Raw genomic sequence first — 11009 nt, 5'->3', positions numbered from 1 at the left:
GAATTTTACTTCTCCTTCATTTTAAGAAGATAGTAGGTAGTTTATCAGAGTTTGTTTGGAGATTCACTGGTCAGGGGCTTTCCATTTTATTGCACCATAGTGCATGGTTTCCATTTGCAAGGTTACCTCATAGTTGAAGATGGCTGCTGAAACTCCAGTCGTACATGTGCTTTCCATCCAGCAAAAAGACCCAATGGATTGAGGGGGATGTGCCCTTTACTATTCAGGACACTACTTGGCAGTTGCACTCACTTTTCTGCTTACATCCCAGTGGCCAGAACTTTTCTTCATGACCACATCTAGCTGCAAGAGAGACTATGAAAGAAAGATTTTGTTCCAGGAAGCAAAAAAAATCAGAGGCTCAATTACTGAGAAGGAAAGGAGAGGGCCTACTGGAGGATAATATGCAATCTTTGTCACTGCAATCAAATATATATATATATATTATATAGTGGGAGTGCCAAAAATACATATACACATGACTTGCATTCATCTTTTGTTATCGGTATATATTATTACCATTTGAATTCAGTCTTCTCCTTTCTTAAACCGTGTGTACATTTTTTGGGCCCCCTCTGTATATTCCCTGAAAGTGAGCCCTGCTTCAGTCTCTCCAGTGTAAGGTGAAGGCTGGGAGTTGGAGATAGAGAGGGAGTACTGAGTATTCTCAGGAGAAGGCTCTGGCTTCAACTCCCTCTTCGGTCTTTGGGTGATCTGAAATCCAACTATGGATACAAACATATTTAAGAGTATGAATGAGGGAAAAAAGAATCTAGTATTGTCAGTCATATAATAATGAAAGCACTCACATTTTCATAGAATGTTCATAATTACTCATAACTACAAAATCACCAGATATGTTTGGCCATGATTTATAATGTTGAACTTAGATGGTAAGTATAGATATCTCCTTAAATTGTATGAATTCAGAGACAATAGCTGAATACTCAGGAGATAAAGATTCCTGGTTGTTCCTTTTCAGCGTCTCCTCTGCCCACGAGAAAATGCTGGAGTTACTCAAGATTCTGTTTTGGATTTTCTCCTCATTATAATCCTTTCCATCCTGAGCTTTTCCAAATGTATCATGTTTAAAAGTGGACTTATCCTTTGCCTTCCCAAATTTGTGCTCTTTTTGTTCCCCAACTGAGTAAACAGTACCAGCTATGGCCTACTAAGCCAGGGCCTCAACTCACTCTCATAGCTCACGTTCAATCAAGAGTGCCATGCTTTATGTTCTATTTCCTTCTCTCTGATTCACTTTCTCCAAACCCCCTGCCATCAGCCCCTGAGCGGGAAGGGCCTATCTTGCTAGATTACAGTGGGAGCCGCCCTGCCTCCTGGCATCATTCATGCTGATCTTGCCTAAAATTAACTCTGCGCCAGTCCTGCCCCTCCTTAAATCAACTTTGGTGCTTCCATGGAATTAAATCCAGACTCTTCACGTGCCCTGGAAGGCTCCACGATCTGGCCTCCTTCGTACTCCTCCCCATCTGGATCTTTACAAGTTCCAGCCATTCCAAACTTCTTTTACTCCTGATGACCTCGTGCTCTCTTTCACCTTCAAACCCACACCCACTAGATTCCTCTCCAACTAGATTCTTATTCCTCTTAGGTTCGTAGAAAAGATGTCCCTTCCCTCTAAGTTGTCCTCTTCACCCCCAAGTTGGGGTTGGGCTCCTCTTATGTGCTCCCACATCACTGTGCCCCTCTAATATTTGCTCACAGCACTATATTGCAACTTTATGTTTAATTGCTTGTTTACGTAACTGGTCTATAAACTGTATGCAGGCAGGGCTGTATCCTTAGCACTTGGCACAGAATCTTGGACATCTTAGGCTAAGTTTTTGTTGCATTGAATGGGACTAAGACAAGTTCCTCCCAGCACAGGCTGGAGATCCCAGTTATACACATTCTGGAGAGTTTGGGGAGGTTCTGTGGCCCACGATTCAAGACTGCCTGGTCTGCCTTCTTTAGCCATCTTCTTCATAAGTTTCACACAGAAATGAGTGTTATCCCAATGGATGCTCTCTCAATATTCAGCAATGGGACTGCAATGGGGGAAACCCTGGTGGCTAGAAGAGAGTATTCTAGCAAATTCCCTGCAGGCAAGGACCATAGCCATTCTGCTTACTTCTGTATCCCGAATGCCTAGTATAGAGCCAGACACAAGGCAGATGCTCAGTGAACGTTTCTTGAATCAATGAATCATTCTCCAAAGCTAAGAAACTCTGCTTGGCACATGCCATGTGTTTTTGATGAATTAAAAAATGGAGAAAGTAACTCTTCCAAAACCAAGGTTAGGGGAAGTCTGGTTGGGGAGGGTGGATGTGTATGAGATGCATGCATGGGACACCTTGCCCTACCAAGTGCATCCTTTTAAAACCAGGGCATCTGGTACACAACCCCTCAAGACACCCAAGGGGTTCCCTCACTGATCTTCACCCCAAGTTTCCACAGGCTGAGGCCTCAGCTTTCCTACTTCCTGGTTTTCTTACAGACTCTCTGGTTGGTGATGCCAGGTCTATTTTCTCATTTTCAGTTGTTTTCTCTGATCCTTCGTGGCTCTACCTCCTTCTGCCTTCCTGCCTGGGGCCCATTTTTTGAGAGGATCTGAAACATTGGGGAGTAATAGCTGGGAACCAAGTTGCCCCTCACCCCACCCTTAGTTGAAATATGAAATAGAAAACCAGACTGGCCTTCACCCAGCTCTTGAGGCCAATCCAAGAGAAGTGGAGATGAGTGTGACAGTGACTGTGCCTGTGGAAAAGCCTGAAAACGGAAGAGACAGATAAAATTGATTAGCTTCTTCCTGGGCTTCATATACAACTCATTTAATCTGCACAACAATCCATGGACATAATAAGAACATTACGCCCATTCATACAGATGAGAAAACTGTGGCTCAGAGACATGATTATCTTGACCAGATCACACAGTAACTGGAACCAAGACATGGTTAGGCAGATCTTGACAGGGCTGTATGCAAATTGCTCAACTCTGACTTTGTTTGCTCATCTATTAAATAGGAATAATCACATACAACCCAGGCAGTTGTCTGAGACAGTAAATAAAATAACACCCTGATTAACTAACGTGGCTCATATTCAAACTTATGTACTATAATTCATGTAATTGTGGAACCCAGGTTCCACTGACTTTCTACTTCACAACACTGCTCGGCTGGAAGCTTTTTTTTTTTTTTTTCTCACATCACAGAGCTCTGCTGTACTCCTGGGACTTCTAGAGGACAAGGCCCTTTCTTCAGTCAGGCTGACCTAAACAGAGCCAGCCCTCCTTCTCCTCCCAAGCCACAGCTGTGTGTTGGAAAGCTGGATGGCTGAGGCCCCTAATAGAGAGCAGACCTCCCAATCTCTTCAGTCCCTCCTCTTCCCCTTACAGGGGTTTTCAAATTAAAAGTAACTAAAAGCTAAGGCCGAAAGAGAGGCAGAGGGGAGTAGGAGACACACAAATATTGAGGAAGTGGGGCTCTCTCCTGGGAAAATGGTATCAAAACTCCAGATGCACACCCACCTCTTTCCCACCTCTGAGGAGTGCAGGCCCACCTGGGCTCACAATCTCTGGTCCTCATTGAGGTCACTAAGCAGGCAGGGGTGTCAGGAACCCTAGGAGAGGGTGCAGTTGCTCCCCCACCGCAGGGAATTGCCTTCTACTCTCTGGAGACACATCTCTAGAGCGAGAGCCCCCAGGAACCCTGAAGAGACGCCACACCCTTAGATCCAGCCAGCAAACGGAAGAAGAGGTGAGTGAGCCCTGGGGAGAGAACTGTCACCCAAAGTTATACACGCCAGTGGGGACCCTTTTGGAGAAATCTTCGAACTCCTTGCCCACAACTTGGGCATCTCTGAATTCTGAGCGTACAGAGGTTCGGAGCGAGCTTTCAAGCCTCAGCTGGTTCAGACCCGAGGCAAAGGCGGAGGCCTCGCCGGGCTCCCCTGGGAGACCCCACATCTATGTGTCACATCCACAAGCCTCTTCCGAGTCTTCCCTACGCAGGTCCTTTCACTGGGCCCGGGGAGGCGGCTCGCAATCAAGAATTGAAGGGTGTGGGGGAAGGGGCAGTTAGCGCCGTTTTCTTTGGCAAACCACCAAACGGCCCTTCGTTTTCAAATCAGGAAGCTAGAACTCTGCCCCTACCCCGTCAAAAAAATCACGTTTGTTTACATGCGATTTTCACAACTAACGGCTTTGATAACTGCTACAGGTCTTCTAAGGCAAAAGACCTTCTGAATTCTCCGAGGGAAGAATTGGGGGGTGGAGCTGACAGCAAAGGAGGCGTAGAGAAGAAACAAAAAGCCAACTCACTGGGAAACGCCCACGAAAGCCGTAGGTGTGACGCCCAGAGCTGCAGCCGCGGTTACCGAGGGGCGGGGGCCGAAAGAGCAAGTCTGGGAGGCAGGGCAGGGGGAGATTGTTTTTGTTTTCAGTGACCATTTTGATTTGGTTGTAAAAAGTTTGTGGGGCCTTTTTTTTTTTTTGATGGCTGGCTCCACTACATCTCTTTATACCCTCGCAGCCAATTTCACGTTGCCTGCGGGCCTAGACGCGCGAAGCCGCACCAGCACCGCCGCTTTCCCCCAACGTCCCAGCCCAGCTCAACTCCAGAGTTGGGCCTCCTCCTTTCTAGAGGGTCGCAGCAGCTCAGCCTCCCGTTTGGGGGAGAAAACCCTCATTCTTAACCCCATGATGATCCCTTAAGGAAAACACACAAGAGGTTGAAAACCAAAATCCTGGTGCGAACTGGGACCTTCTCACAGCTGCCCAGTCGGGCGAAGGTCACTCCTCGGGGAGCACAGGTGGGCCTGGTCCACCTCGGTGGCCTGGGCAGAAGCCGAGGAAGAGGAGAACAGACCCCGCAGACCGTCTTGGCCCGCGCCGCTTCTTGCCCGCTGTGGCTCCAGGACCACCCAGGACCCCGGGCGACGGGGGAGCAATCTGGAAGGATCTTAGAACAACAAGAGCAGAACGCGGCCTGGCCGGCCCCACCTTCCCCCGACGCCCGGGCAGTCTGCAGCGCGCAGACCCGACCTCTCCCCAAGTCTCCCAGCAGCGGCGGAGGGCGGGTGGCAAAATTCAAACTCGCCTATTAGCAATGGGAGGGGCGGGCGGCTGGGGGCTGCGGGCAGGACTCGTTTTCAGGAAAGAACCGCCTCTCTCCGTGGGCCTCCAGCTCCGAGGTTGCTCCTGACCACTGGGTTTATTTTGCTTCAGCAGGGAAGGCAGATGTTGACCTCTTCTCCATCTTTGCTCGCCCCAGACTCGGCGAAATCCTCCCCCAACCATTTGTTTCCCTGCGCCACCCCCCGCCAGAGCGCTGTCCGGGGAGTCGGCTCCCCAAGCCTTTAAACCTTCTGGAATGTCACACATGGAAACCTTTAGCAAATGTTTGTTAATGATCATAACAAAGGCATCATTCAAATTAGGCAGGTAATTACTACCATAAGGACATGGGTGCTCACTTGCTCATCCATTCGCTGGGCTTTAAACTCGCGAGGAGTTACGGCCCGAAGACACCCCCGCCCAGCCCCTTTTCAGGCCCCCTTAAGAGTCTCTGAAAGGAACTGTGAAGTTACTATTTGTGGGTGGGGAGGGCTGGGGTCTTGCTTGCAGGAGACCCTGTTGAGGCCGGGTTAGCACTTTCCCGGTAGCAGAGCAGGCCTTCCTGGGTAGCTCCCTGCCTTGCCTCCTACCCTCTTGGGTATTTGGTATAAAAACCTAGATATCAACTTGTCTTTATCAATCGCATGAAAGCCAGTACCCGCTTTTTCCTATTTTTCCGCACTCTGATATTTTTGGGGTCGTTGGTTCTCGTTCGTTATCTACAAACATTACGGTATCCTGTTAGCATTCCGAACAAGGGACTGTTCATATATTTGCCTTCAATGATTTCCTGAAAGAACATGTGGAAGTAATAGTGAGCAGTGCAGTCACCCAAACTGAAGATGCACGAGAGGCCGGCGCTCAGAGGGACTGGGAAATAGGGCCCCTAGCTCAGTCCCAGGCGTCTTCCTGATCCTGACACCCCAGGAGCCCGTCCCAGTTAAGCACAGCAACCTTTGCAGTACTTCTCGGTGACCCTCCCCTGCCAGCTGTCCCGTGTCCACCCTCCTGATGAAGGAGAAAGGTGATGGCAGTCCGACGTTGCAGTCTCAACCTGGCCGCCCAGGACATTCTGAAGAGTGTGTGTGGTGGGTGGGTGTAAAGGATGACCATCTCCCCCGCTACACCCAACAAGAGAATTCAAAATTAGAGAAGGCGAAGAGATGAATGCGCTCCCCTCCCCCGCCCTCTCTCGAAAGCTCCACTCCGCCCAGGTCTGGTTCCTAGAGCGTCAGCGCCCCCTTTCCTTAGCGAGCAGGATCGTTCTCACCCCGCACTCTTGCCTGGTGCCTTGGAAATAGGGTTTGGGGCTCCGCTCTCAACCCCAGGGCATTGGAAGGGTCTGACCCATGCGGCTGGATGGCGCTCGGAGATGGTCAAAATGCACCCTTCCCCTGAACGCGGAGGTGGAGGGCTTGTCATAGATGATTCCCCAAACGCCCAAGCCTAAACCTTTTTGTGTACGTGATAGAAGCCAGGGCCACCTCGCCCAGATAACCCCGAAAACAAAGGCAAGACAAGATAAGTCGCTCCAAGGGAGTAAAGGTCGTTCTGTCCGAGAACGTTCCTAACGTCCAAATCGAGCAGACGCTCGATTCTTTGTACCCTCGTTCAAACCCATTTTCAAAAACAAAGCAAAACAAAAAACCCAGCATCATATTGGACTCAACAGTTTGTCTAATCCCATTAAAAGATTAGCAACTACCTGGCCCTTTCCCTAAAAGACCCGAGGTTCAAAACGACGCAACCGCTACGAGACCTCTGCCGAGGGCCCTATTTCTAGCTCGGCTTGGAATTTCTACAGAAGAGACACTTTTCGATTTCAGATTTATATTCTCTCTGGGCATTAAATGCGAGTTTACGTGTTCTTTTTCTTCCTTTCGAAGAGAATACTAAGCAATATAGCAGAGTAGGGAAATACCCCCAAATCAGGAGGCAAACTCATTCTAGAAATGATGGGCAGTTTGTATTTTCCTGAACCTCTCTCCCAGCAAAGCATCAACACCTCCCCCTTCCACCACCCCCACCCCATCTGGTCTACTTCTCCCCGCCCCCCCCCTCCCCAGTTGTCGAAGACTGGGGGTTGGGGCTGGACCCCCTGATTGCATAAGAGCAAAACACGAAGGCGCAATCTGAAGGCTGGGAGATTTCAGAGCGCACAGTTCGAGGAAACTTTTATTTTGAAGAGGCCCGGGGGGGGGGGGCTTCATTTCCTGACAGCTATTTACTTAGAGCAAATGATTAGTTTTAGAAGGATGGACTATAACATTGAATCAATTACAAAACGCGGTTTTTGAGCCCATTACAGTTGGAACTAGAGAGAGAGAAACAGAGGAGGGAACTACAGGGGAGTACTGGAGGCCGTGGACACAATTTTTACTGCATATGTAGGATTTTCATTGCGAATTGACATAGGAAGAGAAGGTAAGGGAGAAGAAAAAAAATTTTTGTTTCTAAGAGAAGTCCCTGTCAGGCCCTTTGGGCTAGAAGTGAAGTAGCTTCACTCAAACTTTGGGCGATGAGAAAACAAAACAAAATTGGAATTGAATTCCAGTCGTGTGTCCAGATAATAACTTATTTTGAATAAACTTCACTTGGAGGGAAGATAGCCATAGAGTTCGAAAGTCTAGGGATTAAAAAAAACACACATTTTCCAGATCTATTTTTAAAAGCAGTGTTTTTCTAACAACTCTATGGCCTCCCAAAGAAATTGTTTAGGCTCACATTTTTGAGGTTTCTTTTGGGGTTGGGGGTGGTACTAGTAGTGTATACTGGGACAAGCACCAAAGTAGTGCTGAGAGTGGGGGCAGAGGTGTTTGCCTTCTTTTTGGCAGTGGGTCCTGGAAGGCGACAGGTTTTTAATGAGTATTTTCATTTCTCGCTCGCGGTTTGGCGGGACAACGCTTCAAGCCGGTGGCGTGGAGTGCGGCTGGAGCATCGGGGGAGGAGAGTGAGAAGAGCGCCGAGTGGGGCGCAGGAGGGGTTGCAGGGAGGGGAGGAGTGAAGGGTTCGGCTGGAGGAGGCCGGACCTTGGGTGCCCGCTGGGTGCACACAGCGCCGGCTCAGGGCGCGTAATTACTGGACGGCTCTGCGCCGGGTGCGAGCCGGGGCCAGACTCAGGTCTAACCGTGGCGGCTCAAGGCGAGCAGAGGGGGCGCGGGTTTGGGGAGCTCCCCAGCGGTTTGTGGGATTAGTGAAGTGCGAGAGAGAACGGGCGCCAGTCCCGCAGTGCGCTCGGGTTGCGCGCCCTTGCGCGGGGGCGACGGCGGCGCGGGCGGGCGGGCAGGCCGTCTGGAGTAATGACAAACACATTTGGCCCCGAGTGAAGAAGTCGTCGTCGCCTCGCATTCCAGCAACCCGGATTTGAGGAATTTAGAACTGCGCTCCAAGGGGCCCTCATTGTGCGCTATACTCCCCACCCCCACCCGTAGCTGTGCGCCCCCTTCCTCCGTGGACTCGTTCTTGCAAAGCCCGGGGCTCTGCTGCTGCCCAGTCCCGGCGCTGAAAGGAAAGAAGGAAGGTCGCCAGGAAAAGCGCTGAACTTCTTGTGGGGAAGTGAGGGATGACTCGGAACGGAGAAACTTGGTTCCAGGTAAGACAAGCGGGAGGCCAACCACTCTCACTGCCTCCTTCCGGGCCCCTGAGCCCAAGACCTCCCTTGCATGCCCCTTTACGACCTGGGTTGCGTGGCACTCGCCCCCTGCACTAGTACTGCGCTGCTTCATCCTCTCCAGTGACTCCAGTCACTATTCCGCTCCCTGCGCCGGCCTCTCTGCCCCCTGCAGAGCGGTCTCCTAGCGCCCCTCCTTCCTCCGAGGTCTATCTCCAAGGAAATCGGCTTTTACCCGTGAGATTAACTTCTCCCCGCAGCGCAAAGTGAGCGGGCGGCGTCCACTTGGCTCGGAAACAACTGGGATCAGCGGTTCTTTTAGGAAAGGGTGGTCGCGGCCAGCTCAGAGCGAGAGGGAACGCGGCCAGATCTGAGTACGGCTGCCGGAGGAGGGGGCCAGGAATCCCGGCAACCTGGCCAGGTGTGCAGGAGCTGCCAGTGGCCTGGCCAGGCGTCTTGGCCGGGAAGGAAGTGCTGGGCTGTCTATCCTCCGTCCGTTTCTCCCGCAGCCAGAGCGTGGGTCCCGTACTTTTCTCTCCTACCCTTCTAAGACCTCAGGATGTACAGAAAGTGCATGGAAGAACGTGCTACTCATCTCTGTGAGAGGCAAACAAGGGTTGGAGAGAGAGGGTGGATGGCCATTATCAGGTCCGGTTTGCCCCGCGACTGGCTGAGCTGCCTGGAAAAGCCCGGGGCTGGGCGGTGTGGGAAATGGTTTTTTGGCTCTGCAGCCGAATTGCTCAACCTTTGGACCGTCTCGCCTCGCCATACTCTCTCCCAACCAGAGCTAGGCAGCTTTTTAGAACCGGGAGAGGCATCCAGGGCAAACAGGCAAGACAGTCGTACAGCTCCGCGCACAAACACCTCAGAGCCCAGTGGGCCCCAGGGCTGCTGGCGTGGAGGAAGTGGGCGCCCCGGGCCGACGCACCTCCTCTGCTGCCGCGCTGGCTGTGGTTTTTACAACAACCCCCCACCCCGCCATCTGACCCACCCGCATTCTGGTGCAGCTGCTTTGCATCCCTTCCCTCTTTCTCTCTCCCCTCGCCCCCCCCCCCCGCTTCCTCTTTTCCTCAATCCTCACGTTAAAGGGGGCCCTTCCTCCGCTCCCCGATAGTCGAGGGCACGACCAGTCTCACTTTGACGCCCTCTCTGCTTCGGGGCTCTTGCATAGTCTTGCTTTTGGTTTGACTCAATGTAGCTGGACTCCAGGGTTGGAGTCCTAAGAGCGGGGTTGGGGGGGAGACAGAAGGAGGTGAGGCTGAGACCCGTAGCTGACTCTCTGCCCTTGCACAAGCCTTAGACCGAGGGGGACCCGAAGCAGAGCCCCGGCTCCCCGCTCTCCGCCCCAAGTCCACTTTCCTCCCAGGGCGCGGGCTGGGGAGGGGTGAGGGGGAGGGGCATCAGGCAGGGCTTTCCAGCTGCAAAAGTGTCTGGCGCCGAGGCAGGCCCATTTTGTGCCTCCTGGGGACGGGCCGTGGGCGGCGCGCAGCGCTGGGACGCGTCCTGGGGACGTGGTGGCCAGCGCTTTCCCGCAAATCCCAGCGGGTGGGACTCCCTCTGGCCTTCGTGGAGCCGCGACAAGGTTACACGCCGCTGATGGAAACGTGACAATTCTGGGCAAAGAGCTGAAATACTACTCGGTGACCGAAACGTGCGGCCCTCAGCATCCCTCGCATGCGTTTTCGCGTGGTCCGCGTTCCGCATCAGCCGTCGGGGGGTGACCAGGGGAGGTCTTGCGGGCTCGACCCCCAAGCGGGATGCAGGGTCCGGCGCAAATTGTTTATGCCCACTGCGCTCTAGTCCGGGCTCAGCCGGTGCGAATCTTTTGCTGAAGTGGCTCCGCGGCATTTCCTTTGGTTAAAACTGAACAGTGAGCCAGGGATCCGTTAAAAAAGTAGAATGGAGGGGATAAAGAAGACCTCAGACTTGGGGCACTTCCTTCCCTTCCTACTGTAGTCCCCCTTTCCCGAGAAAGGGGAGCAAGAAGCACAGGCGGGCGCGAGTGCATGCTGGGCAGCGTCGGCAAAAGGCAAGTGTCGGGCTAGGGCGGTTGCTGGGAAGGTCCGGCTTTTAAAAGACGAGGAGGCGCAGTCTCAGCTCGCCCCGGTCTTCTCCGCTAGCCCCTGCCCGCGGCCGTGTCGCTTTCAGGCCCATAGGAGGCGCTGGCACGCGACTGTAATCCTAAACCCCCTGTCCCTCTCCCTCCACCCCGCCCATTCCCTCTCCCTCCACCCGGTCCGGCCCCCTCTCGGGTCTCAATCGAAAACAATGCAAACGCCAA

General features: G+C 52.4%; 1 protein-coding gene across 2 annotated transcripts in view; it reads left to right on the top strand.

Annotated features, from left to right (window-relative positions):
• Window positions 1-7367: 7367 nt before the first annotated feature.
• PDGFRA (platelet derived growth factor receptor alpha) overlaps window positions 7368-11009 on the top strand; it is a 40513-nt gene continuing 36871 nt past the window's right edge. The window contains exon 1 of one of the 2 annotated variants that reach the window (XM_019740166.2): window positions 7368-7542. Coding sequence is in view for 1 of the 2 variants with exons in the window: in XM_074324546.1 (XP_074180647.1) it covers window positions 8681-8710 (30 nt within the window). In the remaining variant the exon portion in view is untranslated. Of the gene's footprint in view, window positions 7543-8542; window positions 8711-11009 lie in introns of those variants that run through there. The other variant, XM_074324546.1, reaches the window with a different exon arrangement.

This window comes from Rhinolophus sinicus, linkage group LG02 (assembly GCF_036562045.2).
Source record: "Rhinolophus sinicus isolate RSC01 linkage group LG02, ASM3656204v1, whole genome shotgun sequence".
NCBI lineage: Eukaryota > Metazoa > Chordata > Mammalia > Chiroptera > Rhinolophidae > Rhinolophus > Rhinolophus sinicus.
Note: the sequence above shows the minus strand (reverse complement) of the source record. Positions and strands in the feature narration are given on the sequence as shown.